General features: G+C 35.9%; 1 protein-coding gene and 1 non-coding gene across 3 annotated transcripts in view; one reads left to right on the top strand and one right to left on the bottom strand.

Moving 5' to 3' along the window:
* The window catches only part of Dmxl2 (Dmx like 2), a 139210-nt gene extending 119143 nt beyond the window's left edge, over positions 1-20067 (bottom strand). For both annotated transcript variants that reach the window (XM_077799441.1, XM_026390512.2), the window contains exon 1: positions 19935-20067. In XM_077799441.1, the coding sequence (XP_077655567.1) occupies positions 19935-20021 (87 nt within the window). In that variant the 5' untranslated portion in view covers positions 20022-20067. The remainder of the gene's footprint in view (positions 1-19934) is intronic.
* LOC113186221 (small nucleolar RNA SNORA11) lies at positions 1878-2002 on the top strand. Its single transcript, XR_003301247.1, has one exon. It is a non-coding gene; the product is annotated as a small nucleolar RNA SNORA11 (small nucleolar RNA).
* Positions 20068-20467: the final 400 nt, after the last annotated feature.

The raw sequence follows: 20467 nt of genomic DNA on the forward strand, positions 1-20467 counted from the left end.
ATATCCAGGATTCAAACCAGCCTTAAGAAAAATCAAGAGAGAAATCAGACATGCACTTTCTAACACAATTCCAGATAGCTTAAAGAGCTAGTTAAACAGAGATGAACACCCAAGGCAGGATTACATGCAGTGAGGCAAAAACTAAAGTCATCAGTTGCTCAAGAGAATCCAAGATGTAGCCTGCCTCTATCGCTCACCCCCAACCAGGTATAGGGAGAAAAGAATCCAACCCAAAGTGGTTTTAAAAAAAACTAAATAAATTTAAAAATAAAATGATTTACATAAAATATTGAGTAAGAATAACTCTATAGTCTGAAAAATAAACTATAACACAGAGCTACTAAAAACTGTTCATCCTGGGATGGTGGCACATGCCTATAATCCCAGCAACTCAGAAGGCTAAGGCAGGAAAACCACAAATTCGAAGCCAGCCTCAGCAACTTAGGGAAACATTGTCTCAGAATAAAAAATAAAAAGAACTGGAGATGTGGCTTAGGGGTTAAGTACCCTTCAGGTCAATCCCAAGTGCCCAAAACAAGAAGTCCTCATTCAATGTAACTGTAATGACAAAAACCACATATTTATTCTATTGCCACATTATTGGTATCTGTTTTACAATTTTGTGAATTTTATAATGGTAATAAGGGACAGATGCGAGTAAACTTTTCTTTTTCTTTCAAACTTTATTTATGATGAAATATCCAAAACAACCTGATTCTCAAATGAAAAATCCTCAATAAAAACAACATAAATATAAAATTTATGAGGTGGTATCTTTCTCCCTATTTCCATGCCCTTAAGTAATGTGTTAATATCCTATAAAAGAGGTCCAAAAGGCAGTGCTAACATGTGATGACATCTAAATCAGTGACCTATGCCCATAGCATCTATTATGGCTGCTAATGAAAAAGAAAAATGAATATAAGAAGCAGATAGGAGACAAACTACTTCTTCTGATTACTAAAACTTCTGATGTTACCAAAATTCTGATATAATTAGTATAAATCATCCTCAACCCATGTACTTATAAATATCAAAAAAAATTCTCTAAAGGAAAAGCAAAGACAGAATTTTAAGCAAAATTAATAAGAAAATCCCTCACAAGAGGAAGTGACTATTTGTATTCTTATAGACAAGGCAGACTTACTGTACCATGCAGTCAGGAAGTCTAAACTGAAAGGGAATATTAAGTATAAAGAGAAGAAATGTTTGTGTCACCATGCTAATCTTTAAAATTATATTAATAAATAGCAAAAAAATCTTATATTGAACATATCACAATTTCTGAAGTGCCTAATACTACCTCAGAAAAGCAGAATGATACAAAAGCATAGTTTGAAATCATACATAAGAGTTTTCAATTTTAGTTCTGCCATAATGTGTGATCTTAAGCAAGTTATTTAAGCTCTCTGAGTATTTCTCCATGATACAATTCAAGAAATATTATCTACCTCTTAGGAAAACTGAAAATTAAAGTAGAAAATCTATTTGCATAGTGCTAAACATCCATCATTCATTTAAGAAACAGAACAATGCACCTAGGCTAGGAACTATGAATACAAAACCACAAAATATGGGCCCCCATTAATTTAATGGGGAGATGACAGGTGAATCACCAATCTCAACTAAATGACAAACTGCCATTGCAGATATAGACAAAATATTACCAAAAGACAAAAGAAATACTCAATAAATATTACATCACTTCCTCTTTAATCTTTGCTAGAAACCAGGAAAGTAGATTTTATCACTGTATAAAGATGCATTAATTTGCCCAAGATAATACAGTAAGTAGAAAGTGTTCAAACTCAGGCCCTTATAAATTCTTACATCTTTTCCCTACATTGTATATCAAAGAGACGTAAAATAGTCCACATAGAGTGTGCTCAGAGCAGGGGACTGAAGATTGGTTCCTCTGTTTATAATACACCCAATAGGAATCTGGGGTTTTCTAAGGAAGGGCACAAAAATGGAGTGGCCTTATCAAGGTTCCTTTTGATGTTTTTAGTTGTGATATCCAAAATTTCATCAGAACAGCCTTGCCAATAGTTGAGACTTAAAAAAAAAGTGAGCTTCTTCTTTTACCTTAATAAAAAAAAATGTGTGTGTGTGTGTGTGTGTGTGTGTGTGTGGTGCTGGGGATTGAAGCTAGGGCCTTGTGCATGTGAGGCAAGCACTCTACCAACTGAACTATATCCCCAGCCCTTACTTTGTATTTTCATTAGAAGGAAAGTTAAGCATCTTTTCACATATGTATCAGCCACTTGTGTTTCATCTCTATAAACTAAGTATTCATGCTATTGGTCCACTTATCTCTTCTACAAGTTTCTACATCTAAAGAAAATATTTGCAATACTTTATGAAAAAAGTTAAATATCTTCTGAAGTTATAAAGTTCTCTGAAATGACATGCTAAATTACCATAATAAAGATACTGCTAGCTTCTCTAGAGAGTTTAATGTCATTGTGAAGAATGATTAAGTGCATGTGACTCATTCAGTCTTCTCTAACTTTAGTTTTTATATATTTGTCTTGACTTATTTTCAGAAAGGAAAACAATCTAATCCCACAAACACTGCTCTGATTTCTCAGATATTCTTTGTATCTCAGATAAATTAAAAGTGTTCAGTAAAGAAATAAAAACTATTTAAAATCTTATACCAACATGACCTTCCCTATGGAAATACAGAGTACAAATATAGTCCTGTGCCACTCAACGGGGACACATTCTGAAAAACATGTTGTTAGATAATTTCATCATTATGTGACTATGACAAAGTGCTCTAGAAACGAACGAAAGACTAAAGAGAAAGAGGGCTGTTATGTCACTTGGTTGTACAGAATTCTCTTCTGAAAGTAGTCTTAGGGAGGCCAATGCTGATCTGTGGAAAAATATTTCCATCAGGAAGGTAAAGCACAGATTGACTAAAGTTTCCCAAGAGGCCAGGCACAAAGGCCTGAAGTCCCACCTACTCAGGAGGCTGAGGAGGGAAAATCACTTGAGCCCAAGAGTGGGAGGACGACAACACAGCAACACAGAAAGATCCTGTCTCAAAAAAAAAAAAAAAAAAGAAAGAAAAAAAAAATCCCAAGAAAACATTCTTTCCCTCTCTTCATTTTAGTTACTTGCTGAGAGCCATTGCTTATTCTGTCAACTAATACACACCACTACCACGCCCAAAATAAATAAACCTCCTGCCATTCACTGTAACTTCACCCTACAGTTAGAAAAGCCCTGCCATTCACTGTAACTTCACCCTACAGTTAGAAAAGCAGCAAGGGGGCAACATTTGAAGAAGCTGCTCTTCTTGCCACAAGAGTGAGAACACATTTTACTGACACAATTTAGTCATTGCAACACCTAACGTCCACTCAAGAGTACTGAGTGAGGGCTGTGGTTATGACTCAGTGGTAGCCTACTTGCCTAGCATGTATGACACATGGAGTTTGATCTTCAGCACCACATTAAAATAAATCAATAAAATAAAGGTATTATATCCATCTACAACTAAAAAAAAAGTTTAAAAAAGAGTACTGAGTGAGCAAAATAAAAAAACAAAAAAGAACTTAATACTATGTATAAAGAGGAAAAAAATTACCCTAGGTCAATGATGAGTGTTAGAAATGATCTAATAATCATTGTGTGGTAACCAAAGGGAACATTTGTTTTAGAAATAACTGACATCAGGAAATGTAAAATTAATAGTACTTACAAAGAGCAGTAGAAAAAAGTAAAGCTACCTGTGGTGTTTTTGAACAAAACAGAAGACAAAACTTGAATACAAATATATGAAAACAAAAATAGATGGTTATAAAGAAGATAGAATAAAATGAGAAAATATTTTGTTTGTGATTAAATAGTATAAGGTAAAATGTTATTTTTATTTCTCTATAATAACTACCAAAAAGCAATAAATAATAATACTACTAATAATAATTTCTTGGGCTAGAGGTATAGCTCAGAGGTAGCACATGTGTTTAGCATGGACAAGGCCCTTGAGCCCCCCTCAAAAAAAAAACTTTCTTTTTTTTTTCAAAAAAGCTTTCTTTAGTTAAAATTTTAAATTTCAAAAGATAATTTTAATATTAGTCAAAAACTAGCTGATTTTGATAATTTGCTAACAGAACTATGACAAATGTCTACATACTAAGTTACTTACCATAAGACTAATTCTATACTGCTGCACAAAGAAAAATGTTTACTGATGCTAGTAAATCTAAAAGGAAAATGAAACCTTGAAAAGGAAAATATGCAATAATTAAATAATTCATTCTAATTAACCATCACAAAACCTGTTCTGTCTCCGTCTTGCATGCACTCTATTAAAAGGTAGATCTAACAACAGAAACCAGAACTTATCTCTTATAAATAACTATTTTATATGCTAGCATTAAAAACAAACCATTTTTCTGAGCATGGGGGTATATACATGTAATTCCAGCAACTTGGGAGGCAGAGGCAGGAGGATCACAAGTTCAAGGTCAGCTTTAGCAACTTAGCAAGACCCTGTCTCAAAAGAAAAAATGAAAGGCTGAGGGACGTGGCTCAGTGGTAAAGTGCCACTGGGTTCAATCCCCAGTACAGGAAAAAATAAATAAATAAATAAACATTCTCAAAGTACTAATGATCAAAAACTTCTAAAGAAAATCACAAAATAAAAGAAAAAAAAGAAAATCATAATAATATGGGTAAAAACACCAGCCTCAGGGATTGTGGGCATGTAAAATCTTGAAGTTACCTTTTGGCCTCAAATTCATTCTCTCAAGCTTGGAGTATATAACAATTTGCTTCATAAAAAACAATAAAGCAAAATACCACTTTTTAAAATGACTACTTTCAAAGAAATAATGACTTTTTTGATGATATTAAATTTATAATATTTTGTGACCAAACATTGCTTCTAAATTGTTCTTAACACATTTTACATTTGAAAGAGTTTTAAAAAGTATATTATACAAATTGTAATATGTAATATTTTTTACAACTTCATAATACTTTATATATATATAAGAAATTTCCAGAAAACCAATTAACCTAAGTGTTAATGTTTTGAGGGAGATGGCTCTACCAGTGTTTTTAAATATTTTGCTCATATAACATGATTGTATTATTAAGTTGTAATTAAACTTATACCTTTAATATGATGGTAAGAGTACATTCCTAAGAATTTAGAGGTGCTAACACCAACTATAACAATGAGCAAATCACAATCTCTCTATAAATGAAAGGGAAAGTTCCTTTCAACTTTCAAACTATAATTCTGTGAGGACATAAATGTGCTCCAAAAAGCTCCCAAAAGCCAGGCATGGTGGCACACACCTGTAATTCCAAATACCAGGAAGCATGACAGGCAGGAGGATTACAAGCATCAGGCCAGCCTTGACAAGTTAGTTAGACCCTGTCTCAAAATAAAAAATAAAAAGGGCTGGGAATGTAACTCAATAGTAAAGCACCCCTGGGTTCAATCCCTAGTACCATTTACAAAATAAATAAATAAATAATGCAGTGCATACTATTTTACTGAGCCCCAGGAAGGTGGGCACATTTTGTTCTTGTCTTTTGACTTTTCCCTTGCTTATTGCTGCCAAGATTAGAAGATGGTCCACAATAATGACAAGTGGCTAATAGCCTGCTGGCAAAGACAAGCTAAGCCAATTAACCCACCTTAGAGAATTTAACCCAAGAAGAGTTGAACTGAAAATACATATAAGGAATAAGACAGCCATTAAGAAACATGTAGGATTTGAACCTGAATCCTTCAATTCAAGAAGTAAATAGATCAGATGCCTGAAGACAAGAAGAAACCACAAGAAAAGAAGTTTATAAAAACCCTAAGAGAAGGAAGTTGATCCTACCAGCTTTGTAGTTCCAATCACTCTGAAGCCCATTTGCCCTTCTTTGATGGTTCACTGGATACCTGGACAATTAATCTTGCTTTTACTTCAATACATCTGTCTCTTGTCCTGAAGAGACCCCAAATTGATGAAGCATTGGCAATATTCAAAATGCAACTTTAAAGAAAATATAGAATTGGCTAGGACATTAGAGTAGGGAATACAGTGCGAATGCTAGAATAAAATGCTAACAAAGTAGGATGTATAACAGTGATATAGGATCTGTGATCCCTTGAGATTCAGAATATGTACCTAGAGAGTAGGGCTTTTGAGCATGAGATAACCAAATGTACTTTTTTTTTACGCTTTAATAAAGAATAGTGAAAAATAATGAGCAAGAGCACGACATATCTATCACTCTCACACTACTACAATATAAAACCACACAACTTTTCTGGAAAGCAATTTGAAAATATAAATTAAGAGACTGTGAATAAACTTAAGTACTTTGATTCAGTAACTTTATTTCTAGGACTCTATCCTAAGAAAACATTGAACATGCAAACAAAGATTATAATTAGTACTAAGATATGTACTAAGATATGCATTATATGAAATAAAAAGTAGAAATGACCTAAACATCCCATAATAGAAAATCATGCATTATCATATCAAGTATATTGTCCCATCTTAACTCACAGGCCTTTCTAGGCAAAACTGCCCCATCCACTATCCTTCTGAAAGGGGAACCCTGGCAGACCACATGACAAATACTCACAGCATATAACTTATTGGACCATGGATTGACACATGAATCCAAAGGCCAAGAATTAACAAAAACTGTAAACTGGGAAGCAAAATATAATGTGGTGTGGCTTAGCTTAAAAAAATAAGCTGGGCCAAATTTCTTTTCCCAGATATTCAACTAAGAAATAGCAAAAACTATAGCAGATAATAACAAAACTAAACCCAAAGGACTTTACATGCAGAGGCCAAGACAATGGTTCTCATGCAAGTAGGTTTTAAAAGATCCACAGAAAGAGAGACCAAAACACTGTATGAGATCACATAGCCCACAAAGTAACCAGTCCACAGAGCTGACAAGTTCCTAATAACTGAAACTCTGGTGTACAAAAACTGGTATTACAAGATTCTTTGCAGATTTATATTCTACTTCCCTTCTATAGAATTATAATAAATACCCATTACTAAGGTAATTTGCCTTGACTAGTTCTGTTTTAACTCAGTTTTTGTTTTTGTTTTACACTAGCGATTGAACCCTTTAGCACTGAGATACATCCCTAGCACTTTTTATTTTTTATTTTGAAAAAGGGTCTCTGTTCATAGCAGCTCAATTCACAATAGCTAAGCTATGGAACAAACCTAGGTGTCCTTCAAGAGATAAACAGATAATAAAAATGTGATATATACACTCAGTGGAATATTATTCACCCATAAAGAAAAATGAAATTATGGCATTTGCCGGTAAATGGATGGAACTGGAGAATATCATGCTAAGTGAAATAAGCAATCCCAAAAAACCAAAGGTCCAATAAACTCTCTGATATGTGGATGCTGACTCACAATGGGGGCAGGTATAGAGGTTCATCTGATTGGACAAGAGGGGTTGGGGGTAAGGGAGAGGGGATGGAATGGGAAAGACAATAGAATGAATCAGACATAACTTTCCTATGTTCACTTATGAATACACGACCAGTGCAACTCCACATCATGTAAAAGCACAAGAATGGGAAGTTATACTCTATGTATGTATGATGTCAAAATACATTCTACTGTCATGTGTAACTAAAAAGAACAAAATTAAAAAAAAAAAAAAAGGTTTCACTACTTTGCCTGGACTGGTTTGGAACTTGTGATCCCACTGCCTCAAATTAGGCCAGCCTCAGCAACTCTCCCAAATGGCTAGAATTACAGGTATGTGCCACCACATCAGATTTAATAATGTTTTTGAGGAAGTTCCTATTTTAAAGTAGTCCATATTATCAATAATGTCTTCTTTCTCTTGTAACATTTTTACTTTTGACTGACATAATTTCAAGTTTACAAAAAGTAGTAAGAATAGTTACAAAGAATTCTTGTATATACCTTATCTAGATTCCCAAATGTTAATATTTTACCCCATCTGCTTCATCCATTTCTCTATACACACATATTTTTATCTGAAATCATCTGAGAGTTGGAGGCATGATTCCTTTTATTCCTTAGTACTTTAGTATTTCCTTTAAAATATTCATATATGACCACAGTACAATTATCAAAGTCAGGAAATATTGATAAAATACTATGCCCTAGGGGCTAGGGTTGTGGCTCAGTGGTAGAGTGCTTGCCTAGCACATGAAAGGCCCTGGGTTCGATCCTCAGCACCACATAAAAATAAATAAAATAAAGGTACTGTGTCCAACTACATCTAAAAAATAAATATTAAAAAAAATTTTTTTTAAATATGATGACATGGGGCTGGGGCTGTGGCTCAGCAGTAGAGCGCTCGCCTAGCACATGCGAGGCACTGGGTTTGATCCTTATCACCACATAAAAATAAATAAATAAAATAAAAATATTGTGTCCATCTACAACTAAAAATATATATATTTTTTTAATACGATGACCTGGGCTGGGATTGTGGCTCAGTGGCAGAGCACTTGCCTTGCATATATAATAAGTCACTGGGTTCGATCCTCAGCACCACAAATAAATAAATAAATATCTTGTGTCCATCTAAAACTAAAAAAAAAAAAAAAATACACTTTGTATACAACCAGAGATAAGAAAAATGGTGCTCTCTATGTGTAATAAGAATTGTAATGCATTCCGCTTTCATATATAAATAAAGAATTTTAAAAAGTTGGATGCCAATCAAGAATCTTCTATCCAGCAAAATTAAGCTTTAGATTTGATGACAAAATAAAAACCTTCCATGATAAACAAAAGTTAAAATTTACAATTACAACTACAAAGTTAAAATTTACAATTACAAAGCCTGCACTAGAGAATATCCTCGACAAAATATTCCATGAGGAGGAAATGAAAATCAGTAAAGGGAGATATTACACTAAATGAAAAACCAATCAAAGGGGAAACTAAGTCAAGTTAAATACCAAAAAAATAAACAAAAATGACCAGGAAAACAAGTCATGTCACAATAATAACCCTGAATGTTAATGGCCTAAACTTACCAATCAAAAAACATAAACTGGTAGGCTGGATTAAAAATAAAAGACCCAACAACATGTTGCCTTCAAGAAACCCATCTCATGGGTCAAAAAGACATCCACAAACTGAGGAGAAAGGTTCAGAAAAAACATACCACTCACATAGACTGTGAAAACAAGCAGGGGTTTCCATCCTCATATCAAATAAAGTAGACTTCAAGCCAAAGTTAATCAAAAGGGATAAAGAGGGACACTTCACACTGCTTAAGGAAACCATACATCAACAAGACATAACAATTATAAATTCATATACCCCAAACAATGGAACATCTACATTCATCAAACAAACTATTCTCAAATTCAAGAGTCAAACAGACCATAACACAATAATTCTGGGTGACTTTAACACACCTCTTTCACCACTGGATAGATCTTTCAAACAAAAGCTAAACAAAGAAACTACAGAACTCAATAATAAAATCAATAACTTAGACTTAACAGAATAATAGAATATTTCATCCATCACAGAGCGAATACACTTTCTTCTCAACAGCACATGGATCCTTCTCTAAAACAGACCATATACTGTGCCACAAAGCAACTCTTAGAAAATACAAGAAAGTAGAGATACTACCCTGAATTCTATCAGATCAAAATGGAATGAAATTAGAAATCAATGATAAAATTAAAAATAGAGCTACTGAAACATGGAGAATAAATAATATGCTAGTGAATGAACAATGGGTTGCAAAAGACAGCAAAGGGAGATTAAAAAATTCTTAAAGGTAAATGAGAATACTGATGCAACATATTGAAATCTCTGGGACACTATAAAGGCAGTATTAAGAGGAAAGTTTATTGCACGGAGTTCATTCCTTAAAAGAAGAAAGTCAACAAATAAATGACCTAACGTTAAGTAGAAACTCTAACTTCCAATGTGACAGTATTCAGAGATAAGGGTTTTTTTAATATTTTTTAGTTGTAGTTGAGCACAACACCTTTATTTTAATTATTTATTTATTTATGTGGTGTTGAGGATCAAACCCAAGGCCTCAAAGTGCTAGGCGAGTGCTCTACTGTTGAGTCACAACCTCAGACCCAGAGATAAGGTCTTTAAGGAAGTAATTAAGGTTAAACGATGTCATAAAACTAGAGAAAGAGGAACAGGAAAAGGTTGATTAATGGGTACTAATTTATAATTAGAAAAGAAAGGAGTTTTATATATTTCAAAAAGCTAGAAAGTAAGAGCTTCAATATTTTCACCATAAAGAAATGTTTATAAATGTCTGGATACATGTATAACTTGGTTTAAACATAATACAATACATACCTAGATTAAAATATAACATGGTACCCCATAAATATGTATAATTTTTGTTTTCATATATTAGCAAAAATAAATAAATTCAAATTTAAAAGTGTCTCCTGATCTAACAGGACTAGTGTCCTTATAAGAGGAAAAGATACCAAGAATGCATGTACACAAAGAAAAGGCAATAGTAGGAGATAGCAAGGAAGAAAACCAACCATGTATAAGCTAAGGAGAAGTCTTCAAGAGAAAGAAAATCAGCCCAACCTTGACCTTGGATTTCCAGCCTCCAGAACTGTGAAAAAACATATTTCTGTTGTTTAAGTCACTCAATTTGTGGTATTTTATTATGGCAGCCAATACTACACAAACTAATACAATGTGTAATTCAAACTCTTAAATACAGAATCTCTACACATCAGATATTTGTCAGATTAATACAATTTGTCACATACTAAAGTTGTTTAAGAGAGTTAACTAAAGAACATTTGAGAACTGCCTAATGAGTATAATCTGTCAATACCTCCTAATACATTAATATACATCCTTGAATTAACCAGACCAGCAGAGCTTTACACCTGGATTGTATTATATCAGCTCTCTGCTCCAATCCTGTAAAACTGATTTTTCTAAGTCCGACTCAAAGCCACGGATCTATATCAAAAAGTTATTAAGAAACTGGTCACTGTATTTATGCAAAAATATGTTATGTTGTGTCCTTCTCATTTATTAATTTATTACACATTTTACCAGGCTCTGCTCCAGGTGTTATAGTAACTGCAATAAAAGACATTGAAGGCACTTGGGATTTTATTTGGAGTGTAAGGAAAAAAAGAAGTGATTTGAAAGTCTGTGTAAAAAACTGATAAGTTGAGGAATTGGTGATAGTTATTACACATTCAAAAAAGAAATATCAAAGAAACAGCTGGATATATATATCTGGAAGCAGGCTGAAAAGGAGAAATTAAGTGAGGAAAGGAAATCAAAGAGAACTAAAGGAACAAAGAACTTCAATAGAACAGAAAAAGCAATTTTACAAGAGAAAAAGGGGAAACTGACAGAGCAATGTCCTTGAGTTGGAAAGAGGGACCTTAGCATATAAAACAGCATTTCCTACAACTTCAACACCATTGGGGCTGGCATTCTAAGCTGGATAATTCTTTGCTGTGGAAGGCTGTCCTGTCCATTCTTTGATACTTATCACAATCCCTGGCCTCTCCTCACTAGATGCCAATATCAATCCCCCACCCTAGTCATGGCAATGAAAGATGTCTCCAGATACTGCTAAATGCTTCCTGAGGGGCAAAATCACCCCCAGTTTAGAAAAACCAGTGTTAAGTAGAGAAAGTGTCCTTTGCTAAAAACCCTGGCTATTCATTCACATAAAAGAATGACAGAAGATGCTATGGGTAGAGTACAAAATAATTAGAAACCTCCTGCTGACTGGATCCTCTTAAATGTAGATACAGTCAAGGCCAGAGATGGTGTGAAAAAAACTGCTACCACATCACAAAACCAAAGTCAATACTCCTGAGAAAATTTGGGGCATCTTATTCTTGAACTACAGCTACCATATGAGCTACATGTACCTGTGAATGGAATCTAAATCAAAAATTTTATGGTTTTTTTGTATCTATATCCACTTGCACAATGTCCTTATGAACTCATGTTTCCTGGATTTCTCCTACAGTCAAGAAGGAAAACATCACTAATTAATTTTATAATGAAATGTTATTATCCTTGAAGCAGTTAATATTTAGAGAAGAAAACAGACCTAAAGGAACATATATTTCCAAGGTTAACCCATCTAAGAGTGCATTATTTATGTCTTTCAAATCAACCCACCAAATTAGCATGTACTATGTTCTGAGGAGTCCGTTTCTATTTAGCCAGACCCCTTTACATCTAACTTCTCTAGAAGGATAATGAGATTACCATCACATTTTTTTAAGTGTTTAGAATTGGAGAACACTAAAGAAGATTTCAGTAGTCATGAAATGAGAAGGTTTAAAAATAAAAAGAACAGGGCTGGGGTTGTTTGTGGCTCAGCGGTAGAGTGCTCACCTAGCACAGGCAAGGCCTTGGGTTCAATCCTCAGCACCACATAAAGTTAATAAATAAAATAAAGGTATTATTGTGTCCAACTATAACTAAAAATATAACTTAAATAAAATAAAAAGAACAGGCAATTGGTTTCACATGTGTACATAAAGGTCCAGGGTTACATGTGCTATTTCTAAAGAAAAAGAAAATATAGTTATAGCACCTGTGTAAGTTATATCTCCTCCTTGAAAGAGGGCCTATGAGAAGTTATATTCCATTTATACTTGATGTGTCAAAATGCATTCTACTTTCATATATATAACTAATTAGAACAAAAATGAGATCCTATCTTTTTACATCATGAATTAGGGTTCCAGAGCAAAAATATAATGCAAAATAATTTTACAATCTCAAAAACATTGAAAACCCTAAGATTTCTTCTAAAGTATATGACTGACAGGTATCCTTCTCTTGGAACCCCTCCCCCTTTGGGAGCTCTGCTGTCTATTACTCTAATAAGTCCTGTTACTTTGCTCTCAGATAAAATATTTGGCTTCCAAACTTGTTTTAAAAAGTAACTGGGAAGCTGCGCATAATGGCACACACATATAATCCTGGTGACTGGGAAGGCTGAGACATGAGGATCAAAAGTTCAAGGTCAGCCTTAGCACTTTAGGGAGACCCCATATCAAAACAAAATAAAAAGGGCTGAGGTTGGAGCTCAGGGTTCAAGCACCTCTGGGTTTGATCCCCAGTGCCACCAAAAAAAACACAAGTAAGTGGCAAACTAGAAAAGCCTTTAAATCTGAATTACAGATATTGTTACTATCCCCTTTTAAATAATGCTTTGCTTGCTTTCTTAGAAGGTAATTAAATTGGTCAGGCATGACTTGTTTTTCCAACATCCGCTCTTTCTGATGATTAAATATTAAGACTGATTTGTTTTAAAAATTTCCCAAGCTGGCAAGCACTCTGTAGCTCAATGGCAGAGTGCTTGCCTTGTACCTATGAGGCACTGGGTTCAATCCTCAACACCACAGAAAAATAAACAAATAAAATAAAAGCATACTGTCCATCTACAACTACAAAAATTTTTTTCCAAGCTCCAAGTTAAGATAATATGATTTTAATATCTAAAGAATATTTTAAATATCCCAAATTCTAAGAATGGTAGGTAAAGGAATAATTTGTTGGGGAGTAGGCAAAAGAAAAGAGGGCCAGAGGGCCTTCCTAAGAAAGACCTGAACACCATCACACTGGTCTTATCTTCTATCCCCTATTATGACTGTCCCAGGCAACTACTTACAGCTCTGTCAAGTGCTGAGGACACAGTCATAAACAAGAGCCTTCTCCTTCACTGTGAGTCCAAAGACTGACTCTTTCCTAGATCAACTACTTTATAATTCTCTGAATGGCCTATTTACTGAGCCAGGAAGAATAGACTACCAAACTGTGATCAACAGTCTTATAAACGTAAGTGGAGGGGTAACAAGACAACCAAGACTCCATACCTATTGCTTTACTAAAACCACTGTTTCTGGTCCATTTTCTCTTTCAGTCCTAGAAATCTCTAATGAAGCCCATATAAGGTTCATTCAAGGCCTAAATACTTGGAGAGGACCTAATTTAAGAACTTTATTTACTCAGCTACTATGAGGCTGATCTAAGACTAAACTAGGCAACTTAGTTTCAAAGTAAAAAGGGCAAAAGATGTAGCACAGTAGTAGAGTGCTTGTCTAGCATGTGAGTCCCTGGGTTCAATGTGGGAAGGGGGGCAGCACTTCATTTTACATATGAAAAACTTAAAAATGTTTAAGTGATTTAGCCAAGATCATGCAATGTAGCTAGACTCTAAGCTCCCATTTGGGGGAAGACTTTATTCAGAATCACACCAGAATATAGGTAGTTACTAATATCTTCCCATCATAAGCAAGAAGTCTAACTAACAATTTACACAGGAACATAAGAATTTACATAACTTCATACTCACATGCAAGGTGACACTAAGTGCAAGCCCATAAAATTTGAAATAGTATATATCAACTTAAATAAATAAGAAGCTATACTCCAAGAATAAATGGGCCAAATGCTCTTGTAAAACTAGTCCCTTCTAAATTCTTGACTTCTGCCTTTCCCCTTAGTCTATGCATAGTTGATTAATGCATGAGTTATTATACATGCCAATGCAGAATCATTTTTCTGTCCAACTCCTAACAGCCCTGGCCAACAATAACCTCTTAGTCCTCTTGAATTCTCACAATTCAAGTGCCTAATAACATGGTACAGCTGGCCACTGTGGTTAAGTGTATGTTTTAACTCTCCTATTATGTCACCAGATTCCTACACTATTTAATAAACTCCCTGAAATCAGGACTATGTTTTTAGGGTTTTTTTTTTTTAATCTCCCAGAGCCTAGTACACCTGTGTGTTCAACAAAAATCTGCTAAGTGTATAAACAGAATGATCATTTTCAATGGGTGGTATTGCCATAATTTACAAGAAGAGTTAAAACACACCTAAATGCCAGAAAAGAGGCTATGTAACATTATGTTCTAATTTTTAAATGACTGGTTTTTCATTCAGGCCAAATGTCTAGTGGTACTTTAATAAAATATAAAATCAATAACAAAAGTCAAAAATGTCAGCATACCAGATGTTTTCTTAAAAAGTTATGCATAATGTTTCCAAGTTATACTTTTCAACTTCTAAGGGTATTTGACATTTAATGAAGTCCTACATTTAAAAAAGGAAGTTGTTTTGTGAAAAGAATACTCAATAATTTATTTTTTTTAATTACACCATTCCTTGTTTTTTATAGTTCTTGCCATTAGAAAGTCCTAATATCTCTTTTGCCAAATGTCAATATTCCATGAAACTTTTTATCTCCAACTATATATATATATATGCTCTCTTCCATCTTCCTAATGTTACAATAATGTGCATCATTTTAATCTCTGCTGGTATATTTATTATAAACTCTGTAAGAGTGCTAATGATTTACTAATTTTTGTAAACTTTGATCAAGATGTTAAATCATGTCAGACTGGAAAAACATCAATTGCCTCTGCACATCTGAAAACACAGATTGCACTCCTGAGGCCAAATGATGAGCATTTTTAATTATACTTGTAATCATTATGTATAATCCTTATCTTAATTAATATTTTAATATTTATAGAAAAGTAAAAGAAACTAGGTACTCTATGACTATTTTTCAAGAAAGTAATAACATAAGTAATGAGAAGTTTACAATACCTATTGCACAAAGCCTCAAACCTTTCACTTATCTGAAGGATAGTTAGAAATATTTTAAAAAATAAGAGATGATGGCACATACCTCCTGCTGAGACAGGAGGACAGCAAGTACAAAGCTAGGCTCAAGCAACTTAGTGAGGCCCTATCTCAAAATAATAAAAATGAATGGGAGATGTGGGGATCAATCCAGGGTACCAAAAAAAAAAAAAAAACCTTAAAGGAAAAACAATCAAGTATAATAAAGCTCAGATATGGTAGGTCTCTTCTTGGATAACCTAGACTCTAACTTAATGCATGATAATATTTCCAAAATTTAGATTTTACACTGAAAAGAACAGAATTATCAAAAGGTGATACTTTAGCTGGATGCAGTGGCTCACACTTGCAATCCCAGTGACTTGGGAGGCTAAGCAGGAGGATTGAAAGTTCGAGACCAGCCTCAGCAACTTAGTGAGAACCTCCGGACTTACCAAGACCCTGTCTCAAAATTAAAAAAAAAAAAAAACATTTAAAAAAAGGCTGTGGATGTAGCTTGGTTAAGTGACCCTGGGTTCAATCCCTGGTACCAAAAAAAGTGATGTTTTTAAATATAATATATAATTGAGTGTGGTGGCTCCTATAATCCTGGTGACTTGGGAGGCTAAGGCAGGAGGAGCACAAGTTCAAGGCCATCATCGGCCATTTAGCAAGGCCCAAAGCAACTAAGCAAGACCTATCTCCAAATAAAAAGGAATAAGGATGAAGCTCGGTAGTAAAGTACTCCTGGGTTCAATTCCCAGCCCCGTCCCCAGCCCCCCCCCCACACACACACACACCCACAAAGATATACAACCGTGAAGGTTTTTCACAGTGAATGTTTTTAAAATGCTGTTACTTATCCCAAAAAAAAAAAAAAAAAAAAGTAAAGACCACCATAGCTTACATATCACCACTAAACCTACACACATCGCTGGGAATGTCCACTACAAACTGCACCACCATGTCAATATAGCACAATTTGGGACATCATGGCATTACCAAGCAGTCATTCACAGCCCAGTCAAGCAAACCACCCACTATGTACAGCAAAATATAGTACCTGGTTTTTCAATTATTACAATGTCATATGCACTTCAAAATCTTTTTATAATAATTCCATTTTTAAAAGCTAGACTGAGATGAATTATCTACCCTATTTTGAAAAACTTCTCAGGAAACACTACATTGACTAAGAACCACTAGTGAGCTGCAAGGCTATTTCCTTCTATACCAACCACATCTAAAAGATCTTCCACACAAAAAAGAGGTTTAGAGCAGGCCCAGTATTAAAAGGAAATATACTACTAAAAAGAGCCCACCAGATGAGTAGTCACTAGACCTTGATTCCAATCCTGCCTGGTCCCCTCTTCAGTCATCTGATGCAGAACTAAAGTTTTTCCATTTGACTGCTATAAAAAATCAAATAGCAGAGCTAGGGTTGTGGGTCAGCAGTAGAGTGCTCACCTAGCATGTCCAAGGCCCTGGGTTTGATCCTCAGCACCACATAAAAATCAATAAAATAAAGATATTTACACCTAAATGTGTGTGTGTGTGTGTTTACAATAAATATATACATATATATGTGTGTCTATATATATTTAAAATAAATATATATGTGTATGTATATATTTATAATAAATATATATGTATATATATAATATACATATATATATTAAATAGCATACTCCATTTAAAGGAACTTTATTTTTAATTTTTTAATTTTATTTTTACTAAAAAAATAGACATTCACAGCATTTGTTGATTCTAGAGTTCTTGAAAACAGCTTATTCTCACTTTTTTTTTTTAATTGTTTTCAGAGCTCAAAAGGTCATTTCTAACTCATGGTAAAATTATAACTGGATCACTGCATTCATAACTAAGGAATTAAAGCAAGATGGTGTGTAAAATGGCTTTGTATTTCCATTTGTCAAAGGACCAAAATAACAATCAGGGTCTCAGCAGGCATTCTAAACTATGTACATTTTGAGTTGTGTTTGGCAAGATGAGAAGCAAGGACTCTCTTGTTGCAACATAAATATATAGGCTAGAATAAGAAGATTAGTATGTAACAGTGGGACTAAGGTAAGGAGTACAACGAGTGGGCTGGGGATGTGGCTCAAGCGGTAGCGCGCTGGCCTGGCATGCGTACGGCCCAGGTTCGATCCTCAGCACCACATACAAACAAAGATGTTGTGTCTGCCGAGAACTAAAAAATAAATATTAAAAAAAAAATCTCTCTATCTCTCTCTCTCTCTCTCTCTCTCTCTCTCTCTCTCTCTCTTTCTCTCTTTCTCTCTCTCCTCACTCTCTTTAAAAAAAAAAAAAAAGAGTACATACACAGCAGGAGAATATTTAACAAGCTTACATTTCCTAACACAGCTATTAGGAACAACTACATATTCTTAAACCAAAAGTAATATGATAAAATGGTACTTGAAAATTATCCTAACAGCTGTGTGGGGGATGAACTGACATGATCAGAGATGAGTGTCAGGAAACCCATTTGGAAGGTTTTATATTAAGTAAATAAAGTTCTCTGATAAAGATGGTGACTTTAGACATTAAAAGAGGTAAATCGAATAAACACTGCAGAGTCAGCTAGATTTGATGATTGGCAGGATAGAGAAATGGTAAAGAGTTGAAAATGATTCCAAGTATCTGGTCAGAGATGGACTATACAACATAACCACACCTGCTAGGCACTAACAGTTCTAACACTAGCTTTTTCCAGATGGCATTTGAACATGTTCAACTCTCTATGACAGTCCTGCAGTGAGAAAATATTCCACTTTAGATGGAAGCAGTAAACTATCACCACCTTGATAGTGGGAAAATACCTCATACCAAAGATTTCAGATTTGTTTCTTGATGAACTTCCTCCCTGTCTACACAATTGAGCAATAGAGAAATTTTCTCTATTCCCTAAATATTCTCTACATACTTGAAATCCAAGCTCAATTCTACACTGATCTTTTAAGTCACATGTAAACAAAATACAGATGACAGCATTAATTGCAATTGGAGTTACCATATAGGTCAGGAAAATCCTGTTTTTAAGGGATTCATTCTAAATTGGAACAAAGCCAAGATGATTACATTTAAAAACTAATATGGCCAAAAAACAACCTTGTGGGGTTATTTTTAATGAATCACAAAACATTAAAAGACAGACAAATTCTGTTCCAGAATGCACTGCTACATAATGATTCTGCAGTTTTGCTGGGGCTTTTTTTTTTTTTTTCCTCCTGCAGTTTTAAAAACATGCTGCTGGAAAACAGACATCAGATCAAAGGTTTTCCCTTGTCTAAAAAGCATTTCCAATTTTATCAAGCAGAATGTTATCAATAACAATGTGCATTTAACCGAGATCTCACTGCCTACAGTTTCTCCTAAGGAGGATCATTTATAAATTTACTAAAAATTTTTTTAAAACTCTTTAATCCATGGGACTCTGATAAAAAGAAGCTCTAGGACTTGGTTTGAACCTAGCATTCCCAAAAAGGACTGATTAATCCAATATATGTCTATTTCACCCAGATATTAAAGAGGTCCTAAAATGTTATGTTTATGTACATTTTTCCTCACACGCGAAAGGAAAAGTCATAAAATTTTCACACTGCCTCGGTTAAAAAAAAAAAAAAAAAAAAAAAAGCCTACCTTGCAAGCAGATTAGAATATTACCTAGAAAGGTAAACAGATTAAAATATTACCCAGAAGGATTACCAAACAGCGACCTCGTCGTGGCCACTGTCACTCTAACCCTTCCATTCCAAATCTTTCAGGGAAAATTTTTTCAATTTTCTTGTTAGTGTTAAGATTTCCCATATCAGATACAGACAGCCGGCTTTAAAGCCACAGGCTCCAGCAGCTCCTCGCTGCCCCAACACAACTGGCTGCGGGAGCCAAGGCGCAGCATCGCCTCCACGCTCCAAGAGGAAGACCGACTCTTCCTTTCCAACCAGGAGCAGGTGCGAAACCGACACTCCGGGGTTTTGGCAGCTGCAACCACCTTCCTTCACCGCACACTCAAGGGCCGTCCCAGGAGGAACCTTCCAGTCCTGTCACCCGCGCCTGTTTGCTGAGGATGACGAGCGCGTTGGATTCTTAATCCTTTCCACTGCCGAGTAATTACAACCCCAGCCGCAGGACACACTCCCACCGGCCCCTGGGGAAACTAAATGCCAAGGCTGCACAAGGGGAGCCAGCGGGCCCACTAACCCTTCGCAGCCTCCAGGGAGGCGTGGGCCCTGGCTAGGGAGTCCCAGACCCCGGTCTCTCCCCCTTGGTCTCCCGGTCGCCGCTCACCGTGAAAGGGACATCCCCGACGCTGCCCACGGAGTAGCAGTTGTCTCCGGGGTTGACAGCCCCGGTGAGGACCTGATGCAGATGCATCTCCGGAGCCCAGGCTGGACTGAGGAATGCGCGAAAGGGGCTACAAGCCCCGCGCCCGGCCCTCCTCCTACCGCCAGATCCACTTCCCCCTCCGCCTCCCTCGGGACCCACCCCGCCGCGGCTCCGGCTTAACGCCGCGCTCCCCTTTCACCTCCCCCCCGCCTCTTCCCTGCCATGGGAGGTCCTCGACTGCCGCCGCCGCCCGGGTCGCCGCTTGGCTGCGGAAGTGCCCGGATGCTCCCACTGCCTGCTGCACCGGCGCACAAATGCGGGAGGAGGGCAAGGGTGCGTGTGAGGCGGGGGAGGCGCCCGAGGGAGCGCGCGAGCCGGGCGCGTGCTAGAAGGGACGCTCCGCCTGAGGGAAAAGACCAGCGCGCGCACGCCCACCGCCGGGGAGCGACGGTCGAGCGGGAGGGTAAAGCCCTCCTCTCTCAGTGAGACCGCCC

The sequence above is a fragment of the Urocitellus parryii genome, chromosome 6 (genome assembly GCF_045843805.1).
Source record: "Urocitellus parryii isolate mUroPar1 chromosome 6, mUroPar1.hap1, whole genome shotgun sequence".
Lineage (NCBI taxonomy): Eukaryota > Metazoa > Chordata > Mammalia > Rodentia > Sciuridae > Urocitellus > Urocitellus parryii.